This window comes from Sprattus sprattus (assembly GCF_963457725.1).
Source record: "Sprattus sprattus genome assembly, chromosome: 2".
NCBI lineage: Eukaryota > Metazoa > Chordata > Actinopteri > Clupeiformes > Clupeidae > Sprattus > Sprattus sprattus.
In genome coordinates, this window is record NC_137921.1 from 57597067 (window position 1) to 57612232 (window position 15166).

The window sequence follows — 15166 nt, forward strand, 5'->3', positions numbered from 1 at the left end:
TGAGGTTACTGCAGCTGTCTTTGTGGAGGCCCGTGATCCTTTCCATGCCAGCAAATCCTACAGCCATGTCTGTCACATCTGAAACAATAAGCACACACACACACATCACCATGATTAATAACAACAACTATAGTCATTGAGATGATGATGATGAATTAAACTTAATTGCAAACATTACACCCAGTTCAGAGTGCAAAACTAAAGGAAAGGAAACTTCAAATAAAACAAAATGAATGTGATATAATTAAAGATTAGCAGGAAGCTATGAATGGAACATAAGTTGCTTTAGTCATTATGGGTAGAAACAAAATCTACATATTAATACAAAATAGAAATGTATAAACAAATAAAACAGATCAAGATGTTCCATAGTCAAGGGGTAAATGTGAAAAAACAACTCAATCCCATTCCTTGTGTAATCCTCAGTAGCCTCACCCTAGACTAGACTAGTGCAACTTGACAGGTTGGTAACTTTCACACAAACACACACACACTCACACACACACACACACACACACACACACACACACGCACACGCACACACACGCACAAATGGAGAGAGAGGGAGAGAGAGACAGAGAGAGAGAGAGAGTCAGGAAATGACTCCATTGTTTTCAGAAGATCTCCTTATTTTCTTCATGGCCACTGCTTTGGGTCACCTTCACACCAGCAAGTACTTCAGTGTCCCAATTCCAAGTATCATTTAGAACACAAACCGGTATTGGAATAACAAGTTCATGTTGATAAGGTTTATTTTAGCACGAATGCACAGCCCAGCTGATTTCATTCTTAAATAGTCTTCACAAAACAATCTTCAAGTAATAAGATCATTCGTAGCTTTTCTCTCTCTCTTTTGTTCTCCCTAAAAAAGAATTGTTGACATGTTAATCTCCTCTGAACATGATTGGGTTAAGTCAAAGTACAAAGACAAATAGGGAATGGGTTATTTGGTTACCCAGTTACTCATTAACCATTCTATGGGCCAATACCAATTTAAAGACACAACACATTCAGCCTCGACACAACATGGCTGTAGCTTTCCTCTCGTCAAGAAGAACAACTAGTTCTACTTTACCATACAGTTGGAAGTAGCTCTATTTTGTTGGAACTGTTGGACAAAACAACTTCAGATTCCTGGTAAGATGTCATTCCAACAATGTTTCCGGTGTATGGAACTGAACTTTGTACTTGGCGTACAGTGTGATTACCCAGAATTCATACCTTTCATTCGTTCAGGTGTAAGTTTGTTCAAAATGTCCTTAGCAGAGGTACAACTGCATTGGGTTGTATACATTTGCTGAACTCTAGCATTAGATTTCAGATATCAATTATGAATCATTACATTACATAATCATTTCAAATTATAGCTGTATAGAGTACTAAACAGCTGTGACTATATGAGAGGTGAACAGGCACAATCAGGACTTCATCTCTGTGTCTGTGTTTGTGTTCTGCTACATTTAGTCTAACCCGTATAGCTCTGTGTATGCCTGTCTGTTTTGACCCCAAATAAGAGCAGGTAGCTGCACCTAACGTGATCTTTCTTCTCATTGTAGTTTGAACTCAGAAAGGAATACAGAGCTGGTTCTTCATGGGGCTGTTTATAATAACTTCACAGTAACAACCAAAGGTAAGACACAGCACATGACCTGTTTTTCTGTCCTCTGTCTGTTTCTGACTACATTTAGCATGTAATCATTATCTGCACCTGTCTACTTGGCCCTACTGCTGCATGGGGAAACAACATCTGATGTGCTTGAGGGTGAAAACTAGGCGTAATGTAACTGCTCAAAAAACACTGTCAATACACAGACAGAATGTATTGTGTTAATTGCATTCCAAATTGGAAACCATAAAACAGTTGAATATATCTCTGTTTTTCTTATTTCAGTGTGTGACATAACATGGTGGGAACAGAACCCTCTCTATGATGATTTGTAAATACGCTAATATCACGTTAGCTACCTGAGATTGAAAACAAAGACAACAGACAGTATATCTAAATGGGGGGGGGGGGGGGGGGGAGGGAGGTACTGTTTGGCTTGAGCACTAAGTCTGGACATGGGGGTCAAGTGAAGGACTCTTTGTATGAGATTTCCGCACTTGCCTTCAGACTAGAGAAGCCTGGAGAATGCATTAAACTCCCCACTCTGAGTAGCAGCTGGTCAAGGTGAGATAAGGCACTGGGTGTCTGAAGTTTTTCTGTGGTGGGGGGGATGATGCTTACTGTACGTCGCTTTGGACAAAAGCCTCTGCTAAATTACTAAATGTAAATGTACAGGGAGGACAGTGCGTCAGTACTTTTAAAGCTCTGTATAAGTATGATGCACCCATAAATAAGCTTGCAGACATGACTGTGTGCACACTAGGACACACAATGTACTTACACTTTCTGTATATTAAACATATTACAACACAATGATAGACACAAAGTGCACAAACACACAAACTGGAACGTCTGTATGTGGACGTTCACATGAAATAACATAAAAGCACGACTGCCAATGCATGCACACACAGGCACAAACACACACACACACACACACACACACACACACACACACACACACACACACACACACACACACACACACACACACACACACACACACACACACACACACACACACACACACACACACACACACACACACACACACACACAGCGGTACAGATGGGATTTTTGAACTGGGGGGGATGCTAACATTTTTTAGACGTTATTTACGTAGGGAGAGTGGTGGGGACGGATCAGGGTCACTATGAATCTTGGGGGGACATGTCCCCCCCGTCCCCAGTACTATCTGGACACGTCCCTGCACACACAAACACACACACACACACACACACACACACACACACACCCCTACTATACTCCACCTTTAGGCTGCAGGGCACAGCGTGATGTGTTGTTGTGCCTCTGAGCCGAGCGGGGACAGGAAGAGATAATGGGGGACCCTAACGAGTGTTTACAGCCAACAATGCAGAACTCAATAGCAGGAGGCAGAGAGGGGAAGAGGTCTAACAACAGAGCAGGCCCCTCGATGGAACATGGCTCCAGTGCCAAGAGGGGTCTGCAGGACCGGGGCACTAACGTACACACAGACCTATGGGAGACTCAGGGCATTATAGTCTGTCAACGCGCTCAGCACACCACTACAGTCAATGAGCAGCTTGCACTAGGCAAAGCACGAGACCACAGGTGGACATTGGAGGAGGATGTTCTCACCATGACTTTATCCAAGTCAAAATGCTAGTGAACAGTGTGAACATTGTGAAGTGTGAACAGTGTGAAAAGTGTGAAGTGTGAACAGTGAACATTTTCCCCTTTAAAAACAATAGCATTGGCATTATCATTTCTTACCCTGAACCTAGACCTGAAAACATCCCAAGATCATAACTAAGTCATACGCATATATGAGTTTCAAATTTCCACTCCTACGAAAGCAGTTAATTTATTTGATATATTTGTATACATATTGCTGACACGTCTTCATAACGAACTTGATTTACTGTGTCGCTCCTAACATTATTCCACTTGAACACACTGTTACAAAGTCATGGACCAGTTCTATTTCAAAGGAATAAAATGTAAAAGGAATTAAACTGAAATTACCTTGGATTACCTTAAACAGATTAAGCTAACAGAGCAACACATTGTCAACATTTTCCACAAGTTAATGGCCACAACTTCTTAGAGACAGATTTTCTACAATGTTTTTACAATGTTTTTTTTCCATATTGTAAAGTGTATTCTGTATTGATTTCATTTAGTGCTGTCAGTTTAACGCGTTATTAACGGCGTTAACGCAAACTCAATTTAACGCGGTACATTTTTTGAACGTGCGATTAACGCGTTGTTCATTTTTTTCATTTTTTTAGATAAACTTTCTTTTTGGCCTCGCAAACTGTGTAGTAGGCTAACTTTACGGTTTGAGTGAATGGTGAGCGCGTTACGGCGAAATGGATGACAATAAGCTTCTGAATAGAAAGTTTACCTTTAAAAGTTGTGCTGTGCAAAAGAAGCGAGCTTCACTGTTGTCTGAAAATGTCAACAGGCAGCTAGCTGAAAGCACAGAAGTAGTAGGCTTACCTTTTATTGGTAACCTAACTGTTACAGATCATTGTTTTTGAAATAAGAGGCCTGACTTCTATGTTCACAGTAAACCTGAAAAAAAGAAAATATTAGGCCATGGTTTAACTGCACTATAGGCTAAGTACTTGTTTATCTGAATTGTGCTCTTTATAATTTAATTTTGTACCGCCCTGTTTGGCAATGTTGTTTTTCAATAAAATAAAACATTGCATAAAGCAAGCCAATCCACTTTTCCATGATACAAATATTATTGAAGGGACATTTAGAATAGATACAAATTTGCGATTAATCGCGATTAATTTTGAGTTAACTATGACAAAAATGCGATTCATCGCGATTAATCGTTTGACAGCACTAATTTCATTATATAATGGGAACTTTATTGGTTTATTACGGCATCACCTGGTAAGTTTGAACTATGTTCTTGAACTCTGTAATACAATTATAACGAGTTAATCTGATGTTATTTGAAAAATTAAATAGAAAATGCAAGTCATTTTACAGACCAGAACAGAAAACAGAAAATGAAAAATGTATTTCCCGTCATTCAGAGGGTGTAGGTTGACGAGAGTAGATCAAATAGATCCAGCATGAAACTGGACCCGTTGTGAACACAAGCTAGATCAAGCTGTGCAGCTCTATAGAAAGACAATGGGAATTGAATTAAAAAAATGCTGGCTAACTGAGACGCTGACCCTATCAGGTATGTTATGGAAAATCTTTAGCTCACAGTGACTGCATATCCAGTCCACAGACAGAGGCAATCATCATTAGTCTGATTGGTATTTGTTATCTTTGCTTAAACTTTGATTTTTTTTCTGACAGGAAACAGGGGGAGGATGGCTTCACCGGGTCACCTTCTCTGTGTGTCTCTGCTCCTATGTGTCTGTGGCACGGCCACAGGCCACTCTCTCCTCATCGTGGGCCCCTGCGCGGTGAACTCAAGCAAGGTGTGTGGAAAACATCACTTTTTTGCTTCTTTTGTTCTCCAGGCCACATAGTGGAAAACAGGACTGGGAACATCCTGTTTGTAGGCACAAATTTCCTGTTGTTGATGACAAGCCAATGCTGGAGCAAGGCCTTGTCTAATGTGTCATAGGACCTTATTGTGTGAAATGATTGCATTGTGGCATTCTTAACGCAAGTCCTTTTGGTCCCTATAAAAGTATCCAGAATAATAATTTTATGTTGCTTGATATATATATATATTTTAATGAATTATTTCGTCAATGAATGATTGCATCAACCACAAAGTATGGTTTACTCTCTTTCAAAGTTTGTAGTCTATAAATGGATTTTAAAACATTGAAAGTTAGGATAAAAAAATTAGCGAAACTATTGTGTTTTTATAGTATATGGTTGACTTCCTGGACAGTTTCATAGATGTTCTTCTGATGTTACAGAAAGTTTAACAATAATGTGTAAACGGGGATACTTTCCCCCTCCTATATGCAATTCAGGCATCATTCCACTGCAGTCAGAAGAAGCTCACAAAGATTCCAAAAGAAATATGGACCAATGTGACCAAATTGGACCTATCACACAATGACTTAAACCTCAGCCATCCTGAGACCCTGACAGCATTGCAGAGGTTTGAGAATCTGGTCCACCTGAATCTGTCAGCTAACTACCTCCCCCTACTGGTCAGAGGTTCTCTCAGCAGCCTCCCATCTCTGGAAGTCCTGGACCTCAGCAGGTGCCAGATGGCTGAATTGGAGAGTGAAGCCTTTGGAGGCTTGCCCAGGCTGCAGAAGCTTTTTCTAGGTCACAACAGGCTGCAAGGTTCAGTGGCTACCGCCTTAAAGGAACTTACAGGTGTCCTATCCTTCCTGGACCTACAAGGCAACCCTCGTCTGAGTTCTCCACCATATGACGGGCCAAAGGGAGCGAGAAGAGCGTTCATATTCAAAGGCTCAAACCCCCATGTTCATGAGCACATTCATGAAGGTTTGTGCTATTCCCTGCACCTAAGACAACAGCATGTTGAACTCAAGTATTTGTGTGATAACTGTTTGTTTTATGCATAACTCTCAGGGTTTGAGGGAAAACATATCAGTGGTAAACTAAACCACAGAAAACTACTAGCTGAAGATCCCTTCCCTATCATAACCTCTCCAACTCCAACCACGACCTTCAATGGTGAGCATTCACCTCTTAATACACTAACTACAATGTGCTATATAAAACTGTGGGTGACGTCACCTTTTTACCAACAGATACTACTAGTGGTCGCGTTCCTGCTCACAACTGGAAGCTCCTATTGGGAGTGCTGGTAACAGCCATTACACTGTCCATTGCTGTTGCTGTGCTGGCCAAATGCAAACTCCTCCACCGGTACGTGTCAAGCTATCGTCACTCACGGCTCACTAACTCTGATTCAGTAAGCCAGTATGATCCAGAAGTGTATGAGGTGGGTTTTGCCCCACGAGGGGGTGCAGCCACTATATCAAACGGAATAGGAGATAATGATGAAGATGAAGAGGATGGGGTTGAGGAAGATGATGATGGTTTCATTGAGGACAATTACATCCAGCCAAGTGAGAGGGAGAGGGCGTCAAGAGCACTAGAGCACCAGGAGAGAGAGGAAGAGGAAGAGGATGATGAGGAGGAGGAGGATGAGCTGGAGTTCACCATTGGATAAGGATTTTTGACTGGCAGAAAAAGATTGGAGAAAAATTTGGGGAAGGACCAAAAAGTTACACACCAAAATCCATGGTACATTTATGTAACTCACATAATCATACATATTAGGAAGCACACTTTGTAGGTGTAACTATTTTAAGCTGCCATAAACCACACCGCCACTGAATGACCAACAGTACTAAATTGAATGAAGTCCTGACCTGAAACTGTACAAATGAACCTTTGATTGCTACTGTGACTTTAACTGTGCACTCCCTTGTAAATAGTTGGATTGATTGATTGTGGAATTTATTTTTCACTCCAGCATTGAATAAAATATTTTCCTGTTGTCATCTTCATTTCATGCCACATGCTTCTAAAGAACATTGTTTTTTTTTTTTTTTTACCATGTTTGACCTCCTTTACGTTGTCGTCGACCCCCCCACTTTGGTTTGGTAACAGAATGCTATCGTTTGTGAAACATTCACTCATAAATGTGCTACACATTTGAGTTGTGCTTCAGGTGTCCTTTGAACATACACCCTGTGCCTTACTCAAACTTACCTTTCTGTCTCTGATCAGTTTGCTATTCGCCCATTTGTCATTATCAAGTTCCAGGGAACCGATTCTTGTTGATTCAAACGGATCAAATCGCTTCGAGGAAGTCATACTGCAAGACTCGAGAGAAAACTTGACTTGCAACTTGCAGCAATGTTTCTGGTTGTGTTTTTGACAGACGCAGAAACTGATCGCGTGCGGGGAAAAAACGGAGCAGTTCTTTTTCAGTCAACATCTTGGTTTATCCACGATATAAATGTCAGCTGCTTCAACAACAGAGAGAAAGTTTGTATCTCGTATGGACTCTGCGCTCTGTCTGCAATTTTGTCAGTCGTCGCATGTTTGCTGTGAGTAGACTGTAGTAAATATACATCCGTCATAGGATATTTGAACTGATCCCCCTATTTATTTATATACTACTCTTTTCTATAGTCTGATATACCAGAGATGCTGTTTGAGAAAGCAAATGACGGCCGATGCTGCCACCTGCGCCGCTTATTGTTTTCTTGGCAATTTGTGCCATAGTTTTGGAGCGTCTCTTTCCAAGCAGTTGGCTTTTCAGGTGAGAGGTCTTGCTTAATAATACATTGAAGATGTTACTTTAGTTTTTGCGATTAAGTTTCAAAATTGTCTTTGGTTTACATACAGGTCATAATGGGTGCGTTTTGGGCTGCTTTGGATGTGGTTTCTTTCTTAGCTGTCTTGCTCCCTGTGTGTTTGTTCTTTCACTCGAAAAAAGGTAAGTCATTTACAGAACACCATTGAGCTATTTGTCTCATTTTGTTTGGTAGCCTCCTTAAAGGCAAATATGTGATATGTAAACTAACAAATAATGAAAGTAGTACACCCTCTCTTACACAAACATATCAATGTCAAGTTCAGTATATTTTACTAGATCCACAGACTGTGCAGTTGATTGCGAGGACCATATATTGGCTTAGTCATCACCAAGTCAATGATGTAGGAACATCTTTAAAATTACTTTCAAAATGTTAAACAGTTGAAATGTGTTCATACGCAATCCAACCGAAATGATGATGGATGATGTCCACAACTTGGACCTAGAGTGTTGAATTGCAATAGATACGCAAACATACTATAAGATAGAGCATTTACTGTATGATAAGGAGAGAGGATGATGATGAAGAGGAGGAGGAGGAGGAGACAGAACATGTTGAGTGTGTGTCTCCTGCTAATCATGGCTGGATGGGGAATTCACCTGACTGTCAGTGATGTCCACCCAGACACAACCCCAAGTAGGCGAAGACTTCTAGGGGCTTTTGTTCACGTGAGTGTCATATGAAATGCATCATTCATAATACATAAATACTTGTATAGAGGTCAGAAAATGCATCAGTACCCTTTTATAAGTGGCCTTGGCCCTACAATGTGTGTACCTACTTAGCTCCAACCTGAATCCAAAAGACTGGGATGGTTTTGGTAGACTGATGAACTTCTCCTGGGTTGCTGAAGCATTAGGATATGTGATGTAGTAGTACTGAACTAATCTTCAAAGGATAAAATGTTCACCATGCTGTTTTACACAGCTCAAAACAGTGTACTGTATGTCTAAAAAGCTATACTAGTTTTTAAACACCAGTGACTGTCTACAGTTGATTAACTGTATTCAGATATATCAACACTTACTGGTCATATTTTCATGTCCAGCTTAACTATGCAAAGAAGGTCAATGTGCCATTGCTAGGCAATAGTTGGATTTGAATATTTCTTGTGATAAAGGACAGACTGGAGCTCCTGGGCTACACACTTGGTCTGCTCAGTTTTGTGATCAGCTGGACCTCACGCTTTCCAGCTATTTTGAAAGCTGTAAGTAAAAGAAAATCTGACATCCCAAAATTTCATTGACTGACTGGGAAACAGCTATATAGTGTATAGCTATGGTTAGCTAGTTTCAGAAGGTCACCTGTATAATTAGTGTTACCGGCATTCATTTCAGAATCATTTGTTAAAAAAAGTAGAATTATGAGAATATATGGATTATGTGGTCCATCACATCTGTGTTGTAAATAAAGTATTTAAGAGGTGTATCTTGAGATGTCATTCAAACATCTTCCTTTTCAATTTGTTTTACTTTGACAAAAACTACAACTTCCTAGTACAACAGAAAGCGAAGAGGAACCGTCCATGCTGTTGTTGGGATTCTGTATGCTGTGGCTGGTGCCCTTTATACCACAGCCATCTTGGTTCATGACACAAGACTTGCATTCGTGGTCAAAGCCCTGCCATGGATTATGTCTTCAGTCTGTTGGGGAGTCTTGGAACTCCTTGTATCCTTTGCTCCTCATCACAAAATGTATTAATGATGTTAAATAGAATAGAGAAAGCTTTACTTCATTTTGCAATAAATATGACCCATCTCCCTTTCACCTGTCTTAGTGATTAAGTTGAACAGTGTTGCTCAAACACTATTTTCTTTTCTTTGACCTTTAGGTAGTCAGTAGTAATAGTAATGTTTTTCACCCCCAAATGCCTTAAATGAACGTAAGTTTACCTATCAGACAGTAGTTCAGATGCATCCAGACTCACTGCTGATTGTAACTGTCCAGTGTAATGGTCCCTCATTGTCACGAACGTGAACCTTACCAATGCCACAATTCCTATTCACTCTGCCATAATTCACAATGAAACTATTAAACTAAAATGAGACTCTGCCTGGGTTGCTTAAGTGCCTTATCCTCTGACCCATCAGATCCTGGTCTTCTCCCTCAGCAGAGAGCGTTGTGTCCATACTCAGACTGTGAGATCTCTCAGCTCAGACACAGTGGCTTTGTTAGGGGGCACCTCTGTCGGAGGCAACCACGCAGGGAAAGCTCACAGGAAACTCCAGGTAAATCCCCACCTAATGACCCTGTATATCTATTCCCAATGCCTGTCAGGTAACTTGTAAGTGGCACTTGCTGATTGGTTTTCTGGGACAAACCTTTCCTGCATCCCCAACATTGTCTTGTTTATAATTCACATCCACACCTAGAGGCCAAGCAGCAGCAGTGCTGCATGATTCTTGTTCGGTCACCTCCATACCCCCGTCTTGAGTTTGAGGGGGGTGGGGTGTAGCAGTAGATCCAGCCTGCCAAAACCAAGCTTACTACCATGTAATTTTCATCAATAAACAAATCCAGTTAACTTATTCTTTTTTTAAACATTCATTTTTGGGCTTTTTGGCCTTTAATCGATAGTTTAGTGACGAGTGGGACAGGAAATGAGAGGGAGAAGAGGTGGAGAGTGGCCAGGAGAAATGACATCAGGCCGGATTCGAACCTGTGTCCTCCATGGGCATCATGCCCAAATGTGGTCGGTCGGGGCTACTGTTTGCGCCACAGTGCTTCCCCAGCTAACTTATTCTCACAGTTTTCTGACAAATGTTATTTAATAATGACACAGATTTATTCAGCCGTCATGCCTTCCGCAGTTTGAGCCACGGAAAGATGTTTCTGATTGTTTAAATGGTTTGGCTTCCAGGACAAAGAGGGTGCATCTCCACTTTCCCCACCAGCTAACAGGACTCTACATAAGAGGACAGACATGGGCTGCTACATGGATGTCAACATTCTGCCTGTACGCAAGGTCAGCCTGTGTATAACCAAACTCAAACTCTGGACCAGGACAAAATGTTCCTGTGAAGTTTTTGTACAACAGGATGGGGACCACCATGTGTTCACTGTGTAACAGAAGCACTGTCTGGGATATTTAGTGAGGGGAGGGGCTGTAAAATAAAACCAGCATGATTGTGTGCTGTTCTTTATCGTGTCATTAAATGGAGGTCATATCTCAACTATATGACAATATTACATTGCTGCATCAGCTTCAAGGTAAATTAAAAGCAGTAAAGAACACATTTAGTCTATTGGTGTAGACTTGTAGACTTGTGAAATATTTTTTTTAAATGAAGAACAACATATCTCACAATGAGACAAGAATCTGTAGTTTATGTGTCAGATTGAATGGTAACAGTAGAGGAGGACTGGTCGGATGTTACAGATAGTGTTCCTTGTTCTCTCCTGTAGGAGGAGTTACTTCACAGTTTTGTCACAGAGACACTTATTACTCATGAGCTTATGAATATTACACAGCTGATACATGATGCCAAACTCACAGCCACCATCTGACATGATGCAGGATATGTGAGATTGCAATGAATACAAAAGATATATGTAGATTATATGAATGAGAACAACAAATTATAAAAAATATGTGTATTAATATGGCCTAAACAAAGTACAAATTGACATTATGTACACAGAAAAAGATCATATCTACATTTGTATATATATAATATGCGAAGAGGATAATTATCTTAGCAATTTCATTGCCATTCCATAGCCTGTTTCAGCACCTGACTCTTGTTTGCACTGCAGGTGTGTCTGAAGGAAGTGCGGATCTCCAATAAGGGTCAGTCTAAGAGTGAGCCTCTGAAGACGACTGTAAAGGTGCTGAGAGTTGATGAAACCTGTTCCTCGGGAAGCTCTTCAGATTCCTCTCTGAATTCTGACCTAGAGGTTAGCAGCCATTTCCTCACCAGGCAGTTACCAGGCAACGGTGAATGCATTCTCTTAGCCACTTTTTTTCTGGTCTAAAATGTAAACAAATGGGTGAGCTGTGGCGCAAGCAGCAGCCCTGGCCATGTACGGGCTTGAACACCCATGGGGACACGGGTTCCAATCCAACCCGAGGTCCCACTCCCCGACTCTTCTCTCCAGCTCATATCCTGTCAAACCTTCACTATCCTATCTGATTAAAGCCAAAAAGCCCCAAAATAAATCTTTAAAATGTAAACCAATGTAAAATTGACTGAAATAAAGCTTGAAGATGCATAGAATGAATAACATATGGAAAAATTATCTGTTTACCAAACCATGTCAAGTTTACTATTGTTAGTTTAAGAGATTAAGATATTTCCACAATGAAATCACCATAATATTGTGGTTGAAATATTTGGCTGCAAGTATTCATTTTACCAATAGATGGCGATAAAGTGTAGAAAATTCATGTATAATACAGTCTTGTGCCCTGACATGTCATCAACTGTACAGAAGAGATCTGTAGTTTAGGACTGCTCACAGATTTAAGACTAAATCCCTTAAGGTGTCTTTATGTATTTGTCATAATATTCAATTTTGTTTGTGAATCTGTTGTGAGATTTTGCCATGGAGGCTTTCCTTGGTAATGAAACAGTGAAACTCTCTTCATCGCTCTGATCATGCCAAGAGCTTTCTTATTGACTCCCTGAGAAAGCCAGTGATGGAGGATGTCATTTAATTAGAAACAAAGGCAAAAGAATTTGGAGTGCTTACAATTGCAGTTCACTAAACAGGAAGAGGCAAAGCATGTGAGCCTCCTACAAACAAAAGTGTGGCTAAGAATGTGGCATAATGTCAGTTTGTCTGTCATGCTCCAACTTTTAATGACAACTATTTTACTTTTCTAATTTGTATTTCTGCTTAGTAGTTTAAAAAAATGTACTGCAGAAGACCAGTAACGAGGAAGGTGTTTACTCTTACATAATTTACACAACTTTCTACAGGTTGACAGATGGAGAGATGTTTCATTCTCTTATACTGTCAGGTCTTCAGGCCTGGATTCAGCAGCACTTTAATTTATGCTCCCCCAGATCTCTCTCTTAAGCTTGTGCTAGTCATTGGACGAATGTGATTATCATTTACTATTTAGAGTTGTCAAACAATACAATATTTGTTAGTTCACCTGGAATTAAAACGGAGACTTGTACTGTTAGTGTTAGTCACTTTGATCATTCAACTTGAGTTACCTAGTCCCATAACAAATAATTTCTTTGTCACTTGTCTTGAGCAGTCTCATTTGGGCTTTAGTGGGACGGTGAAGTGACTCAATTGTTCTTCTGTTAGATGTTGTGATTATGGTCCAGGGCTGGACCCCCTTTGTTCGGATGCTGTACAAAATGGTGACCCAGCCCATGGGGAATAGGACTCCCTGTTTGCTATTTTTGGGAGTAATTTAACCTTGTCTCTGGAGAGCAGCGTTACAAAGAGATTATGATGACTGCCTTTCAAAGGAAGTGACTGTCTAGACATGAGCTTGTGCTCCATTAAGTGTGGCACTCATCTAGATGACCGTATCTGAACACCTCTTTTGTAAAGGTGGGCAAATGTCCAGTTGGCAGACATCCAGTTTACCTATGTTCTGTACTTTATAAATTTAACCCACAACTAATCCCAGTGAGAGTCTTGTTTTAGAGCCTTGTGTAGAGTGTTTGAATTTATTGTACGTTATGTATGTTGGAACACATTTCTACTGAAAACAACACTTTATTGGTACATGTCTGACCGTTCTGTACAATCTTTACTCAAACTGATCTCTTCTGCACAGTGGGATTTTGAAGAGGCGGCTTCAGTGCAGTGGTACAAGGTTTCACAGGAGAAGGATGGTGGAGAAGCTTACAGCTGCAGCAGTAGATGGTGACGCCGAGCCTGAAAACCAGCACCCAGTCAGGTGCTCACTTCTGCTATTGTGACAAGGGTCTGGCCAACAAGATGGCTGCATGGACCGACTGACTGTCATAAGACCACATTTCTGCTCTGAGAAATGACTGCAGAGCTCTTGCTGACCAACACAGCAGTTTATGACCAAGCACGGTATCTAACGTCAGCAGAAAACCGCCTTAGATTGTCACATAATCACATCACATAATAAAACCAATCACAATCAGTTTTCCAATGCTTTATTGGTGTATTTGAATTGCAAGAACATACTAAAATGTGATTAGATGTGTTTTTGTAACATTGATCCACCGGCCACGGATTTATTAAGTTGGGAGCTGAGTTTCCAAATAAGGACAAACTCTCTCAATTCATACATTCTATATACTGGGTGTTGAGGCATACAGGGCTATAACTTATTCACAATAAACGTAGCTCTTTGAATGCTGCTGTAAAAGACAGGTTTTCACATAGGCTACTTAGACTTTATTTACATCACGTTGAACTCTGTAGGGCTCCAATCAGCAACTCAAACGTTTTACACGGTTTAGCTGTATTGACCAAACAGTGACATCCCAGCCTGCCAATTATTCTTGCCTGGTCAAGTCCGGTCAAGACTGGCATTTTTCAAAAACTGATAATGTTGCTTACGGCAGCTTTGAGTCCCAGTAGCACCAAATCTAGGTGGCTCAGACCGAAACCGATCCGGCTCGCCAGTGGGTGCGTCAACGCAGCTCGTTTGTTCAACACTCCCCTTTCACTCTCGTTGGCTCCAGGCGTGGTTTCCTTCCTCTCAGCCAAACCACTGATTGATGGGATGGCACCAAAAAAAAAAAAAAAACTATCGCTCACTGTTTTGTGTAGTTGGCACTAAATAGTGACAAATGGAGGGAGGTGTCACATTGCCTGCCCCAATAAAGTAAGAGTACGTCCACTTACAGTCTGTCAAAGTCAAGGGGTCGCTTCCTTTATTTTGATAGCTGGACTGGTTTATCAGGGCTGGACTGGAAAAAGCTCAGCTACTCTTGATAAGAGGCAGACTAGATGACCAGAGCCCTCCCACCCTCCTTTTATGCATTGTAATAGGTCCTTCTCTTCTGCTTGTCTTGTCTTGTAACTCAGAGGCTTAGAGTCATTGTGCATGGTTCCTAGTCTTGTTTTAACAGATGGGCTTTGACGAGACTTCCCTTCCAGTCTGATACCAGGACAATGTGCAGATTAGATGCAAGTCTTGTAGCACATTCTTTGCTTCGCCATTACATTCACCATGGTGACATGCCACTGACTAATAGGGCAGATAAGTATTCCCTAAACTTACCGTTGACTGACTTTATCTGTGCCAGATCATGATATGGCCTTTCTAGTGTCAGTCGAGATACTTCTCAAACGGTAAATCTACGATGTCGAGCATTATTAATAT

The 15166-nt window shown here is 40.9% G+C and overlaps 2 protein-coding genes across 2 annotated transcripts; both read left to right on the forward strand.

Annotated features, from left to right (window-relative positions):
* Positions 1-4932: 4932 nt before the first annotated feature.
* cUnh1orf210 (chromosome Un C1orf210 homolog) lies at positions 4933-6734 on the forward strand (the record flags this gene model as incomplete). The annotated part of the gene is made up of 4 exons (XM_080832394.1): positions 4933-5043; positions 5554-6040; positions 6128-6232; positions 6310-6734. 4 exons carry the CDS (start codon positions 4933-4935, stop codon positions 6732-6734), a joined length of 1128 nt encoding a protein of 375 aa, XP_080688520.1.
* Positions 6735-7426: 692 nt separating this feature from the next.
* Positions 7427-13729, forward strand: tmem44 (transmembrane protein 44; the record flags this gene model as incomplete). The annotated part of the gene is made up of 10 exons (XM_080860306.1): positions 7427-7620; positions 7706-7835; positions 7922-8012; positions 8401-8561; positions 9014-9100; positions 9391-9561; positions 9984-10121; positions 10754-10858; positions 11650-11790; positions 13637-13729. 10 exons carry the CDS (start codon positions 7427-7429, stop codon positions 13727-13729), a joined length of 1311 nt encoding a protein of 436 aa, XP_080716432.1.
* Between the last annotated feature and the right edge of the window lie 1437 nt (positions 13730-15166).